General features: G+C 51.5%; 5 protein-coding genes across 6 annotated transcripts; 2 read left to right on the top strand and 3 right to left on the bottom strand.

Moving 5' to 3' along the window:
• The first annotated feature begins 160 nt into the window (after nt 1–160).
• Nucleotides 161–5371, top strand: Tmem131 (Transmembrane protein 131). Its single transcript, XM_017164446.2, has 3 exons — nt 161–929; nt 985–4690; nt 4752–5371. The coding sequence occupies exons 1-3, from the start codon at nt 351–353 to the stop codon at nt 5207–5209; spliced, it is 4743 nt and encodes a 1580-aa protein (XP_017019935.1). The 5' UTR covers nt 161–350; the 3' UTR covers nt 5210–5371.
• Nucleotides 5356–6137, bottom strand: Ufc1 (Ubiquitin-fold modifier conjugating enzyme 1). Its single transcript, XM_017164447.3, has 3 exons — nt 5921–6137; nt 5562–5861; nt 5356–5492 (listed from the first exon to the last, which is right to left on the bottom strand). The coding sequence occupies exons 1-3, from the start codon at nt 6041–6043 to the stop codon at nt 5421–5423; spliced, it is 495 nt and encodes a 164-aa protein (XP_017019936.1). The 5' UTR covers nt 6044–6137; the 3' UTR covers nt 5356–5420.
• A 532-nt stretch (nt 6138–6669) lies between these two features.
• LOC108073009 (uncharacterized) lies at nt 6670–12294 on the top strand. Of its 2 annotated transcripts, none has more exons than XM_017164466.3 (4): nt 6670–6806; nt 10444–10559; nt 10631–11104; nt 11163–12294. In XM_017164466.3, exons 2-4 carry the CDS (start codon nt 10482–10484, stop codon nt 12033–12035), a joined length of 1425 nt encoding a protein of 474 aa, XP_017019955.1. In that variant the 5' UTR covers nt 6670–6806; nt 10444–10481; the 3' UTR covers nt 12036–12294. The 2 variants fall into 2 exon arrangements, with proteins under 2 accessions (XP_017019955.1, XP_017019954.1); XM_017164465.3 differs by lacking the exon at nt 6670–6806 and adding an exon at nt 10173–10313.
• On the bottom strand, nt 8006–10359 carry LOC108073008 (transcription factor grauzone). Its single transcript, XM_017164464.3, has 5 exons — nt 10244–10359; nt 9918–10188; nt 8834–9846; nt 8394–8775; nt 8006–8340 (listed from the first exon to the last, which is right to left on the bottom strand). Exons 2-5 carry the CDS (start codon nt 10035–10037, stop codon nt 8053–8055), a joined length of 1803 nt encoding a protein of 600 aa, XP_017019953.1. The 5' UTR covers nt 10038–10188; nt 10244–10359; the 3' UTR covers nt 8006–8052.
• Nucleotides 12280–13278, bottom strand: Prosbeta1 (proteasome beta1 subunit). Its single transcript, XM_017164467.3, has 3 exons — nt 13121–13278; nt 12585–13059; nt 12280–12525 (listed from the first exon to the last, which is right to left on the bottom strand). Exons 1-3 carry the CDS (start codon nt 13163–13165, stop codon nt 12374–12376), a joined length of 672 nt encoding a protein of 223 aa, XP_017019956.1. The 5' UTR covers nt 13166–13278; the 3' UTR covers nt 12280–12373.
• Between the last annotated feature and the right edge of the window lie 146 nt (nt 13279–13424).

The raw sequence follows: 13424 nt of genomic DNA, 5'->3' as shown, positions 1-13424 counted from the left end.
TAAGCAGCTTGAGTTTTGTGTACAGCCATAGGAGCATGCCAAAAATCCTTTAGAAAATCCTTGAAAATCCCTGTAAAACAAATAAAGGAACAGCTCTGCCAGACTATCGACTACCACTCCCATCTCTAGTTTACTCTACTTTTTAGCAAGTTGACAGCCCGCGGTAGAACGAGAGGGAAATACGCGAGGGGAACTAAGCGATAATCAGTTTTGGTCAGCGAACGATATTGGATAATATAAATAAAGCACTGCGTCAAAGGAAACCCCAAGAGAATTTGAGCTGGACAGGAAGCGGGCCCGCCACACCAGCGCCACCGCCTCAAATACACTCACACACACACACAGACACCATGGCCACACAGGCTCTGCTGAAGCCGCTCCCGCGGCTATTCGCCGAGCCATTCCTGCTTATCCTGGTCCTCTTGCTCACCTTGGAGGCCAGTGGCGAAAAGGTGCTGCAAGAGAGCTTCATGGGAATGCAGGAGCCGTCGGCCCACGACTTGGGTGAACTGCTGCGCGACCTTCGGCTCGTGCCGTCTCGCCTAGACTTTGGAACGTGGTCCGTGGGCCAGGCGCGTTCCCAGACGGTAACGCTGTTCAATCAGCACGCTAACCGAACGCTCCAGATGAACGCCGTGGCGGGGCCAAGCCCAGCGTTCTACAGCAGCTTCCTGGGCACCAGGGAGGTGCCGCCCCAGGGCAATACCACCTTCAATGTGGTATTCTTGCCGCGGCAACTGGGCGCCATTGCCGCGGATCTGCTCATCCACACCTCGTTCGGCCAGGCCGAGCTGGCGGTGCAGGGCGAGGGCAGTGAATGCCCTTACCGCCTCAAGCCGCTGGTGGGGATTAAGGCGCCCATGAATGCGACGCTCACGCCGGAGATTCATATGTACAATCCTCACGAGCGGCCGCTGCAGATATTGGAGGTAGGTGGACGTAAGGTCATGTGGGATGACTTCTAATCGGCTTTTCACTTTCCAGATATACAGCAGCGGGGGCGAGTTCCAGTTGGAGCTGCCCAGCGGGGGATCAGAGGGTCCGCAGAATCTGTGGGAGATTCCCCCGCACACACTTAAACCGGTTATACGGATCTCATTTCACGGCCGCACCGCCGGCAACCACAGCGCCTACATACGCATCAAGATCGCTGAGCAGGAGCTGGACATGGGCCAGGAGAACGTCCTGGTCATACCTGTAGAGTTTGAGATTCTGCCGCGACATTCGGCGTATGCCCGGAATCCGCTGGCAGACTTTGGTCGTCTGGCCACCTTGAATTCTCCTGAAGCGCTGCAGTTTAAGCTGGATGTTCGCAAGGATCAGAGTCACCGACTCTTTGGTAGCTATCTGCGCAAGATTCCGGGCCTCTCGTTTGATGCCAACAACACGAGCATCGTGCTGGATCCCCGGCTGTTCGAGGGCAGCGAGTCCATAAACGATCTACTGGTGATCAATAGCAGTAACCAATCCAGTTCAGATACGGACACGGATCCGGCCTTCACGGTGCTGGTACGTGCGGAGATCTTCCACGGCGGACTCTCCTACGATGGGAATATCACCAAGTTTGTGTCAAGCTCACTGGAAGACGGTGAGACTGCACCACCGCTGGAGAGGAAACGTTCGCTGATAGTAAGCAACAACTTTGCCCAGCCGCTCATCCTGTTCAACGTCAGTCTCAGTGCACCAGTGGACGAATCCCTCTTGGAGGTAACCCTACTGGGCGATCCCAGGATAGTGCTGCAGCCCGGCGAGGCCGTGGAACTGCTGCGACTGAATTTGCTCAACGAAGATGTGCCGTTCGAGTCCTTCCTGCGAATCGAAACGAATGTCACGATCTTTGAGCTGCCCCTGGTCTCATGCAGTGGACGCCTGCATGTATCGACGCAGCCATTCAAGCTCAAGCTTGACCAGGACGTGCACAAGGAGGATGCTTACAGCCTGGACCTGGATCTGGGCACAGTGCCATTCGCCGAGATGTCTCGCGATGGTTTCGTTCTCCTGCACAATGACAATCCTGTTCCCGTAAAGATCACCAACTGGTTTTTCAAGCATCCAAAGACCGTCTACTCGCAGAGCACCTTCCTGGGCTGTCGGAGGCGGGAAGATCGGGAACGCGTTCAAAACGAGAGCAGCCCTTGGCACCTCTGCACCGAGTTGCGTCCTGGCGATAGCGCTGTCTTCAAGGTGGCCATTCAGACGTACGAGGCTGAGGTTACCTATGGCACCCTTAAGGTGTGGACGCCCTACGAGCTGATCCGCGTGCGCGTTAAGTTTGAGGCCTCAGTGGGACAGCTGGAGATCGAGCAGGAGCAGCTTGATTTCAAGAACTGTTTTCCCGGCAAGATGTGCTCTGCAGTGCTCAGCATCCGTTCCAGCTTCACGCAGGCGGTGCATGTGAAAAGCATATCCTTTGCCCGACCTCTGGGTCTGCGCTTCAAGGATTTCAATGCCAAGGGCACTACGATTGCTCCGCAGACGCTGACCAAGGTGGGACGCATATACTTCGAGCCGGCGGCCATGTGTAGGAATCAATGCTACATCAAGGAGTCCACGAAGGAAGACGAAATATTTTTATCCGATGCCAGCAATTGCCTTGTCAACAATAATCTCATCTATGATGGAGTGGAGCTGCGCCAGCGCACGGAGCTCTTCCGGCAACTGCGACGCCAACTGGCAGCCATGTCGCTAACCCTGCACAGCGAGGAGTTACCTCCCTTGGAGCTGGACTTTGCCATAAATATCGAGTGGCCGAAGCTAGTGCAGTTCCAGCCGATACCGCCCACGCCGGCCATCGAGGTGGGCCAGGTGCAGCGCCAGTGGATTACGCTGACAAATCCCTCGCAGCATCCGCTGCTACTGGACTATTATCTGTCGGATCCTATGTTTGCCCGTCGGACGCAGTTATCCCTACCGCACGAAGTCATTGACGTTAGCTCCACGAGTTGCTATCTTACGGACAAGAAGGTCTTTTCGCTGCCAGACGCTGGGAATCCCATTCTGCTGCCCGGCGGAGCCAGCCTTAATATACCCATCACCTTCAGTGCCCAGCAGCCGGAGAAGTACTGCACCCTGTTGCACGTGCGGAGCAATCTCACTCTCTACGAGGCCGTCTGGCTGCAGGCTCGAGCCGTGCAGTCACAGTTCCGTTTCGGCAATCGTCGTCCAGGATCTGCGTCTCCTCTGCTCTTTGAGCTTTCCACCGATCAGTTCCAAGGCTGTCAGTCTGGTAATGGAGCTGTGGTGGCCAGTCGGAGTTTTACGGCCCGCAACTCTGGTGTTATCCCGATGAGGATCGAGGGCTTTCTCATTGGCTCCCTGCCCTGCGAGGACTTTGGCTTCAGGGTGATGGACTGCGAAGGCTTCGAGTTAGGTGAGAATGAGACGCGCAAGGTGGAGATCTCCTTTAGCACGGACTTTACTTCCTCGCGTGTCAAACGCTCCCTGACGCTCCTCACGAACCTCAGCTACGACATCAGCTACCAGCTGCTGGCCCAAATGCCGTCGGAAAGTGTGGAGCTGTGCGCCTCTGTCCTGGTTAGACCGGGATGGGAGTCATCACTGAAGAATGCTGCCCTCGTGGTACTCTTAGCCAGCTTTGGTCTAGTCCTGGTGGCCGCTGTCTTTGATGCGAAAGCCATAATGGCGCAGCAGAATGCCTACGATGCCGCCAGGAATAAGGGACCCCTGCAGCCTACCTTTAATCTGCGGAATATTGTGAAGATGCAGGCGGAGGAGGCAGCGGCCAAGGCAGAGGCAGTGCAGCAGCAGCAGAAGGCCAAGAATGGTCAGCTTAAAGAACTGCGCAAGCGGAGTGTTCTGGCCACGACAGCTCCTCCGCGAAAAGCCAAGTCATCGTGGACACCCTGGAGCATGGACATGAATGTCCTAAGCAAGCATCTGCAGAAATCCAAGCCAAAGCCAGCGGCGGGTAACCCTGTGACACCTCCGACTTCTACTTCTTCCTCTAACCAAACGGAGGTAAAACCTATAAAGAAGTCCTCGACACCATCGCCCCAAACAGCTGCCGCTCCAATTTCAGTGCGACCACAGAAGAAGATGAAGCCTACGTCTATAGTGTCACCTGTGCCATCGAAACCAAAGCCGGAACCCTCGACGCCACCAATTGTAGAGATGTACGAGAAGCCCCTGGTGAAATCTAGTCCTCCGCAGCAGGAGAACATCTCCCCAAGGCCCAACAACAACAAGGTTCCAGAACAGCGAGTGGTGCTCAAGGAGCAGAACGGGTCGACCAAAAAAATGGGCAAAACCCCTGGCAGGGAGCGGGAGAGGGAGCGCCGCAAGGAACAGAAGGCGGTGAACGGCTCCGCTGGGACTGGAGTGGGAGCCAGGAAACCAGAGCGGAAACAACGCCAGAAGCTTAACTTTGGCCAGTCGATGACGAACAGCACCTCGCCCCCAGCTTCGCCAGATGCCATCAAGTGCATATCCTCGCCTTGGGAGACAAGCAGTAAGGTCTCCTTTAGCGAGGTTTTGCAAAAGAAAGAATATGCAGCCACCAGCAATGGCTTAGACTGGAGTCAGGCTTTGTCTTCGAGTGATCTCGGGCCAATAGGAGACAGCCGAAAGAACTCCACGCCGCCGGCGGTAACGTCATTATGGGAACCCCTCTCAGCCACGGCTAGCAACTCGCTGTTTGCCAATGGGGACGTAGATCTTCCCACAGGAGATGGTAAGGCACCATCAAAAATATATGACATGTCTATATCCTAATCCTGGTTTACTTCTTCCAGCTATTTACGAGCAGCAGGAACGGGAACGACAACAGTGGCAGCGCAGCGAGTTGATTATGCAGCAGCAACTGCTCCTCCAGCAGGCCCAGCAGCTGGAGTTGCAGCAAAGGCAACAGCAACAGCAGCAACTGCTGGCGAATTTGGAGACGAATAACTGGGCCAACCACTGGTCGCCCCTGGGCTTCTCCTCCTGGCCGGATGTTGCCACCAATACCCTAGGGGTCATGCGTCCGCCGCCAGGTCTGGAGCAGAATTTGGCTCCACGTCAGATGCTGGGAACAGCGCACAATCTTGCACAAGAACCGGGGGTAGCGGGTAGCAACAGAACTGAGGCATCAGTTCCGGGCGAGAGCAGCCTGCCCACACAGTACGATCCCTTTACTTCGCCCAGCTCAATTTGGTCGGACACCTGGCGCCAGTCCTCGCAGCGCAACAACAGCAACAACCACATGAACTAACAGGGAGGACGAGGAGCAAGCTCACTGATCAAACCAAATGAAATTCTTACCACTTAGATTCACCTAGGATACTAGGATACGCGACGAGGCAGGAACGCAGCAAGATCTTTTCCAATTTGACTTTTGACTAATAAATGCAAAGATAATGACTTTCTTATCAAACTTTGTTCATTATTTTGTTGCCAGCGGTGATTCCATCTACATTAACTAACTACTTTTCCTTGTACGTGATGATGCCCTTCTCGATGAGGTCCGGCACCTCCACAGCCAGCCAGGGAGCGAGCTGCAAAGACAGAGGAGATGCTTTAATAAAGAGAAAACTATGGGTAAAGCCTCTCAAAAAACCACTTACACCTAAAGCCATGGCATGGGCAATGCCGAACTTTGGCACATTGCGCGCCCACAGGGGCTTGAAGTGATCCGTGAGGCAGATCTTTCCGCCGCGATACATCTTCGCCGTCTTGCCATCGAGCTCTGGCAGAGCAATTTCTGGCGCTGTCGTTGGGTATGTCACTGGAATGTCGAACTCCACATCGAACTCGTACTTGAGCAGGTTGTGCATGTACCAACACTTGCCGAACCACTTGGTGCCCTCCTTGTTGGACTCCAGGCGGAACCAGTCGCTGCCAGACTGCTTGTTGTTCTCCACATACTGAAGGATGGCAAGTCTTAGTGGGACTCCAATCGAGATTACTAATTTGGTCTAGTCACCTTGATCAGCGCCTGATACTCCTCCTTCAGTCGCTGTACCCACACGTCCTTCTCGCGTGGTCCAGCGCGAATTTGAAGCAGTGGAATGCTGCTCAGCGTTTTCCGGGTGCTGTCGTCCACCATTGTGTCCTGATGCTGGTCAAAAACAAGGAAAACCCAGAGGAAAACAAAATGTTGACACGTTCACACGTTTGGTGGTGGGCGAAAAAGAGACAAATGCAACAGCTGAGCTGAGGCGGGTGTAGACAGGGGCGTAGGCAGGAGAATTGCTAGGGGGTTGGATGCGAAAAGCTTCATTTGGCAAAGTAATTAAATTAGATGTGATATTGGTCTTAGAAACGGATATAAAAAAAATAGTACAAAAAAAAAATGTCTTATCAGCGTAATCCCTTTTTTTTGCTCTCCACGCCCCTGCATATGCAGAGCTGCCATCAGGCTTGATTGAAATAACAAGTCTAGAGTTGCCACTCGCCGTTTTCGTTTTTGAAATAACGGTTTTTATTATATTATCTGCAAAAGCTTAAGAATTTATCAATTAACTTCTGCAAATTAAACAGAAATATATAAAAAACACTTTTAACGCAACTAAATTAAACCTGCAATCGATAGTCATCGATTCTCTGGCGGCAAAATCTAGTTGCGAAATTATGAGTTTTTTTCGCTTCATATAATCAGGAAATATCTCACTGTTTTCAGGTTCCAATAAAGAATATAAGGCGGAGAGGTCTGGCATTCTGCTCAAACAATATTTGCTCGTCGCGCGATAAGCATCAAATCTAGGAGAGCTCCAGTGATAGTGTGAAATTAAACAAACAAGACGTTGAAAAGTAAACAGATTTGGCGCTCAGTGACTCGGTGAATATTTAAGTTGCCTAATTACAAACAAGTAAGTGTCAATTTGGATCGGGTTATTGTTATCTCTTTAAATTTAGATCATTATGTTGCGAAATAAGAAATGTTGAAATTACCGCAGAGGGTGGGATAAATTAAGATTTGTGATTGAAAGATCTGAGGATTTAAAATGCAGGATAAATGAAATCCTAAAATGCATATATGTAACTAGGACATACAAATCTGAAATTTGATGTGTTAAATTTTTGATTAGTTGTCTTGAGAAAGAAATAAATTATGCAAGTATCCCGCAACCATTAACCATTCGAAATGTTCAAATTTATATTCCTCCTAAATAATTTAAAATTATTATGATATCAAAAATGAAGTTTTTATACACATATAATTTAAAATTGGGTAAATGTATTCAAAGAAGATTGGTAAAGATTTACATAAATCAATAGTTTTTAAGCTGAGCAAGAAAATCGCACAGTAACCCGTACTATAGGTTTCTTTAGTATCGGAAATGCCTTTCTCCATATTATTCAAGACTTTTTTAATCATAAAAGAAAACCCGATAAGAACGGATGTTCTTATTGGCATTGTAAAACAGGTACCGGGATTCACTTTAATGTTAAAAGCTATTAAAATGAAGTCAGATTACAATTTAAAACCCCCTATAAGGCAATCAAATAATATAATAAGTAGGCCTGGGAACCACTTGAACGTATAAGGAGTACTTAGGGGAGGTCCCCAAAAAGGCCAAAGATCACGACGACAACATGTGTGGTTCGCAAAAATATTCCATTGGTAAATAAGATGGTTTTCTAAAGAACAACAAGGCATCTGGAGATTTTGTCTCGTCATTTCTATGGCATAGATTTAGCATTCCGCAGAAGACTAGAAAATTGTACAAACATTCGCCGCTGAATGGTACCTTTGAACCGAGCATGATAATGCCAATCCGCTGATAAGGATCCAATCCACTTCCCAAGCCGCCTCGAACCGGTTTTCTCGTCTGCCCCGGAGCCTGGAAACGCGGCTTGATCGTCGTCAAAATAAGATTACCAAAGCTGAACCATGTGCTATATGCGTTTATAAATTACCAGATTCGACCTTAATCGCTGATAACGCCGGCTCCGATGTCCGTTATACCAGTTCGCGACGATCGGCCTGCAGTCGGGCAAACCGGTTATGGCCGGTCGATCCAATCGAAGCAGGGTTTTTCAATTAATAAGTTGTTACAACAACATCCACAGTGTCTTATTTTGGTTTTTATTAGGTCAAAGGGTCACCAAGGGCTAGCACTCGGCTCCAGAGCTTACGGCTGCTGGTGGCGGAGGTGGTGCTGCTATCTCTGTAGCAGCCTTTGCCTCCCCAACGAGTCGTGCCTCCGTCGTCTTGCGCACGCTTACAGCAATGATCGTGTCCGCTTTCCGCGGCTGGTAAACCCGCTTATGACGATTCTCCTCCCATTCCTTGCGATGAACCTTCTTTCGGTGGGCATGCATATTGGCATTGGAGTTGAAGGTCTGCGGACAGTGGGGACAGGTGTACAGCACTTCCCCGGTATGGGTGGTCATGTGCTCCTGGAAATGTCATCATTAGGAAAATCTTTTTAGAGAGAAAACAAATATTTCACCTTCAGCTCGTTGGGTCGCTTGAAGGCCTTCTCGCACATCGGGCACTGGTGAGTGCGAGCCGTGTTGTGGGTGTACTTCAAGTGGTGCTGATGCGCCTGCAGGCTGGGCGAGATCTTGAGGCAATGCTCGCATTGCATCGGCTGGAGATTCTCGGCGGTGTGCATCATCTTTATATGCCGGGCCAGGCCATATTTGGTGGTCAGCTTTGAGTCACACAGATGACAGCTGATGGCTGCCTGTGGTGCGCCCGTGTGCTCCTCCATATGGCGGACCAAAGCCTCCCTGCCGCGGATGGATTTACCGCAGACATCGCAGATCTTGGCATATAAATTCAAGTGGACCAACTTCACGTGCTGCTTCATCGTATACTGAGTGGGAAAACTAGGCAAAGACAAGGATTAAGCATAAGCGAAGGGTAACTTCAGTGTGTGGGACTCACGTCTTCTCGCAGTGTGTGCACTTGACGAGCCACTGATCCCGGGGAATGTGCGTCAGCTTGTGGCGCTCGCACACCACCGCACTGTAAAAGCTTTTGGAGCAATGCTCGCACTGGTAGCGGCGCCCGTTTGCCTTGATCTCGTGCATCCGCATGTGCAGCTCCAGACTCCGACGCTGGCCCATTACGCGATGACAGATGTCGCACTTGAAGAGTTCCGGATCCTGGTGGCGGCGCAGATGATCGACCAGGACGCCCCGCTTCCAGAACTTGCGGTTGCAGCATGTGGAGTAGCCACGCTGCTTGTGCTCGCGTCGCACATGCACTAACATCTCCGAAAAGCCCTCCATGGGCAAACTGCAGACTGGGCAGTGGACCTTATAGTGCTCCCGAATGTACGCGTTGAACTCCTTCGACTTTGCCATATTCGGCACCCCGGTTCGCTTTGGCCGTTCAGGCAGGCTTACTTTTCCCCGTCCCCGTCCGCGGCCGCGGCCGCGGCCACGTCCTCTGGGACGACCGCGAGCCTTGTGCTGGACCTTAGGCGGCTTCGGCTTTGGCTTTTCTTCCTCCTCCTCATCCTCCTCCTCCATGTCTTCGCCAGCCTCGTCCTCACTGCCGCAGTCGCTGGGCATGTAGTCGTGCTCCTCCTGGTCTTCCAGGACATCGGCTATAGTCAGATCCGCCTCAGGATACTCAATTTTGATCTCATTCAGGTTGATCTGCTCCAACACGGTCTTGAGCTCCTCGCTGACATCCTTTGGCTCCGTTTTACGGGGACGTCCTCGTCGGCGCTTAACGCCAGCCGCCACGCTGTCTCCTTCCTCGTTCTTCACCACATCCTCCCCTCCACCGAGGATCGCCGACACCACTTCTGTGGGCAGAGAAGGCAACGTCACATGCGTCGTCTGCTCCAGCGCCATGTGGGCCTGCTCCACGCTGAGGTAGAAGCTGTGAAAGATCAGCAATTGCTCCCAGCAGTCGCCGCACACGTAGCCGCTGCCTGAGTCATGGATCTACAAGTCGGGGGAATCCAAGTTAATTGGAATTTCGAACCAGGCGCAAAAAGAATTCTTGTAATGTTTACCCGCAGCCAGAAATGTTTTTCGATGATGGGCTGCAGGCCCATAGAGTCAGCCTCCTCGGAAGGAAACTCAATGTTGCCCACGTTGTCATCCACATGTTTAGTGCACAAAAAACACGGCATTTTTAATGGTAAATGCGTAAAAGTGCGCCAGAAATGCGTTTTATTTTCCAACTAAATGCGATCCGTGGCACAGCTGACCGGTGTCGTCACTAGCAGTTATCGATGGACCGCGGATCCGCCGAGCAGCTGATTGATGTCATCACTAGCAGACCTTTGGGATTAATTTATTTTAATTTAGTCTTTAATTCGGCTTAATTTGTTAATACTTGTGTTTACGAAATGGCCACGCAAATTGGGGAAACCTCCGAAACCAGCCATTCGCCTCTCCACAGACGAGTAAGTGCGTTGTTGTCTGGCTTATCGGGGGGACGCACGTTTCCACACCTAGACGCTAGACGCCATAAACAAAAGATGTCGTTTTAACAATCCCTAACTTATCTTTCCCACTCTTCTTGCCTATTTACAGCCAGTCTAATCTTGTTGACCGCTTCGGAGAGCACTGACATGGAGGTGCAAACGAATCGTGTGGTTCCTGATGGCGGCTACGGCTGGGTCGTGGTGGCCGCCGTGGCCTTGATTAATGTAAGTTTTAACCGAAGTTTTTCTATTAAAACTCCAAGTACTAAAGGATTTGCTTAAACTCCCGCTTGCAGATGACAAACCAGTCCATTTTGTTCGTATTTGGACAGCTCTTTGTGAGCAAGCTGCGCCTGATGCACGAGGATACCTTTACGACGGCCCTGATCACCAATCTGAACAGCCTAGCTCTGAACTTTTCGGGTCTGTTCATCGGTCCGGCCATCAAGAGCTTCAAGCCGCGCAATGTGGCCGCCACCGGCTGCGTGCTGGTCTCCCTGGGCTTGGCTCTTTGCGCCTTCGCCACCGAAAGCTGGCACTTTATTGTCGGCTACAGCTTCTTCGTGGGCTTCGGCTTGGGCCTGATCTCGCCCTCCACATTTATGGCCATCAACTCGTACTTTAGCAGCAAGCGAGGAAGAGCGGTGGGGGTGTCCCTGGCTGGGGCAGGACTTGGCCAGGTACTTATACCTCACCTGGTGCGATACCTTCTGGAGAATCATGGTTTTCGCTACGCCGTCCTGGCCATGTCTGGTTTGTCTCTAACCGGGGTGAGTTTTAAAGGATTACCCACCTAAGAAGTCATCTAATGTTAATTTTCCTACTCAGCTCTTTGGTGCCGCATTCTTGAAGCCTCTGAATCCGCCGGCCAAGCACAATAACCGTCGCCACATGCGTCTCATGGCCGAGCCGGATGCTGAGAAAGCTCAATCCAGTCCCCTGCAAGTAGTGATTGTGCCATCTAGCCAAGGCAAGGGCGAGGAGCTGCCACCAAAGAATACGGATACACTGTGCGGCCGGATGGGCCAGCGCCTGGTGCAGGCAATGGACCTGGAGCTACTCAAGGATCTGGCATTCTGGAGCATCATTGTGGGCATGGCCCTGGTCTACACGGCCACCGTTAACTTCACGATGATCTTCCCCGACTTTCTGGAGCATACGGCGGGACTTAATAGCCAGTTGGTTGCCTTCTGTTTGTCCGCAATGGCGGGAGCCGATATTATCTGCCGCCTGCTGTTGCCCGTCATCACAGACCACCTGAGGATACCGTACCGCGTGGTGTTCCTCCTGGGCACCGCTGGTCTCTTTGTGGCCCGCTGTGTGCTGGCCGAAAACCAGAACCTGGCCACCATCATCTCCATGTCCATACTAATGGGCGTGATGAAGTCGGCCACCGTGCTGAACAACAATCTGACAGTATCGGCGCACTGTCGTCCCGACAAGCTGGCCGGCGGATTGGGTCTGAACATGATGTCCAAGGGTGTGATCGTGATAACAGTTGGCCAGCTGCTGGGATGGGTGCGTGACTATGCGGACTCCTCCGTCAAGTGTCTGTACGCCCAGGGAGCTGTTCTTCTACTGGTGGTGATTGTTTGGACACCGGAAATCTTCTTCCGCCACCGTAGGCAACGACGCACCACCTCCAAGTCGATGGACACCACCGTAGACGCCGCCGAGGAAGTGACCAAGCTCAACTCGTAAACTGGTCGGGATTAGGGTTTAAGTGAAGGAGGAATTCGGTATTGATTGTCATGTGATAGAGGGGCTCTGCCTTTGAGTCGCCGCAGTAGTTATCAGGGTTGTGAGCCAGAACCAGTGTCCGGGAGCAGGACGATTTGTATGACTATGCCTTTAGGATTAGGTTTTCGACTATTTATTACCATTTAGCCCGTAGAGACTTAACTTTTGTACTGCCTCAAGAGCCAAAATACAAAATAATCAAGTATCCATATTACAAAAACCAAGTTTATTACCATAAGGCGAGTTTGCAACTCAGTCTCGGTTCGATCTTAAGCCTTAATTGGTGGAAAATCCATTATCTATGCCGTGATAAAGCTGGGTGTGCTCGAGACCTCGGAGGCGCCGGATTCAGTGTTGTAGAACAGGCGGCGCTCGATGCCATCCTTGGTAATGATGCCAATGCGCACCACTCCGCCGGAGCTGCCATCATGGTAGATGGCGTGCTGGACAGCTGTGAGAGATACGGGTTAACCCTGCTCATAGTGGAGTTTCCAGAAAGTGCACACTCACCCTTCTTGACAAACGTCACACACTCCTCTTTCGGCATATTGGGACGATAGTGCTCGCGCACGAATCCGTAGATGAAGCTAGATCCAGAGCCACCAATCGTGCAGGCCTCGCGCGTCAGCATGCCACCCAAGGGAATGCTGTACACCTGGCCACCGGCCTGTGCATCCCATCCAGCCACAATGATGCCGGCGAGCAGGGAATCGCGATAGTTGTAGCAGAAGTTGCGGAACTCGGAGGCTGCCTCGAAGACCAGTGCCTCCTTGTTGGTCTGGTTCTCATGGTAGTTCAGCGAATAGGCCACGATATCGGCAATGGCCTGGGTGTCGGCGGCGGAGCCACTGCGGCAGCAGTATATCTTGTCCGTGATGCGGGTCAGCTTGTCGGTGACTCGGTTGGCCACATAGGCCCCGGAGCTGGTCCGGGAATCTGCTCCAATAACGACTCCTCCGTCGAACTCCACCGCCATGATGGTGGTCTGGAAACGTAGAAATACAGCCTCAATGCAAGGATGATGGGCGCGGTGGGGGCATACTTACGCCGGTGCTGACGGGAGTGTCGGTAAAGTCGAAGCTTGGATCCATTCTCTGGTTTTTATTGGTAAAATTCAACTTTGTATTTTAAGAAAAAGCCGCTCCGAATGACTGGCTTGTTTTAGACGATTGTAGCAATAGAGATGTTCGAGACATCGATGATAATATCGATATACCGATATTGATTTAAAAAGGTGGGGAACTTGGATCTGATAGGAACGTAATCAAACAACGTGAAGATGATCGAGAACGTAAGGGCAGAAATTTAAATTGATCGTAACTTTATCGGATCGTCGGTTTATATCCTTTT

Source organism: Drosophila kikkawai, chromosome 2R (genome assembly GCF_030179895.1).
Source record: "Drosophila kikkawai strain 14028-0561.14 chromosome 2R, DkikHiC1v2, whole genome shotgun sequence".
Taxonomy (NCBI): domain Eukaryota; kingdom Metazoa; phylum Arthropoda; class Insecta; order Diptera; family Drosophilidae; genus Drosophila; species Drosophila kikkawai.
Note: the sequence above shows the minus strand (reverse complement) of the source record. Positions and strands in the feature narration are given on the sequence as shown.

Excerpts from the sequence above, each read along its gene's own strand:
- Tmem131 (XM_017164446.2), top strand. The coding sequence starts at position 351 with ATGGCCACACAGGCTCTGCTGAAGCCGCTCCCGCGGCTATTCGCCGAG. Across the intron at positions 930-984 it reads GGCCGCTGCAGATATTGGAG|ATATACAGCAGCGGGGGCGA; the intron begins GTAGGTGGACGT and ends TTCACTTTCCAG. Across the intron at positions 4,691-4,751 it reads AGATCTTCCCACAGGAGATG|CTATTTACGAGCAGCAGGAA; the intron begins GTAAGGCACCAT and ends TACTTCTTCCAG.
- Ufc1 (XM_017164447.3), bottom strand. The coding sequence starts at position 6,043 with ATGGTGGACGACAGCACCCGGAAAACGCTGAGCAGCATTCCACTGCTT. Across the intron at positions 5,862-5,920 it reads AGTATCAGGCGCTGATCAAG|TATGTGGAGAACAACAAGCA; the intron begins GTGACTAGACCA and ends GCCATCCTTCAG. Across the intron at positions 5,493-5,561 it reads CCCATGCCATGGCTTTAGGT|CTCGCTCCCTGGCTGGCTGT; the intron begins GTAAGTGGTTTT and ends CTGTCTTTGCAG.
- LOC108073008 (XM_017164464.3), bottom strand. The coding sequence starts at position 10,037 with ATGCCGTGTTTTTTGTGCACTAAACATGTGGATGACAACGTGGGCAAC. Across the intron at positions 9,847-9,917 it reads AAAAACATTTCTGGCTGCGG|ATCCATGACTCAGGCAGCGG; the intron begins GTAAACATTACA and ends CCCGACTTGTAG. Across the intron at positions 8,341-8,393 it reads AGCGACCCAACGAGCTGAAG|GAGCACATGACCACCCATAC; the intron begins GTGAAATATTTG and ends TGACATTTCCAG.
- LOC108073009 (XM_017164466.3), top strand. The coding sequence starts at position 10,482 with ATGGAGGTGCAAACGAATCGTGTGGTTCCTGATGGCGGCTACGGCTGG. Across the intron at positions 10,560-10,630 it reads CCGCCGTGGCCTTGATTAAT|ATGACAAACCAGTCCATTTT; the intron begins GTAAGTTTTAAC and ends TCCCGCTTGCAG. Across the intron at positions 11,105-11,162 it reads CTGGTTTGTCTCTAACCGGG|CTCTTTGGTGCCGCATTCTT; the intron begins GTGAGTTTTAAA and ends TTTCCTACTCAG.
- Prosbeta1 (XM_017164467.3), bottom strand. The coding sequence starts at position 13,165 with ATGGATCCAAGCTTCGACTTTACCGACACTCCCGTCAGCACCGGC. Across the intron at positions 13,060-13,120 it reads ACACTCCCGTCAGCACCGGC|ACCACCATCATGGCGGTGGA; the intron begins GTAAGTATGCCC and ends CTACGTTTCCAG. Across the intron at positions 12,526-12,584 it reads TGTGACGTTTGTCAAGAAGG|CTGTCCAGCACGCCATCTAC; the intron begins GTGAGTGTGCAC and ends TATCTCTCACAG.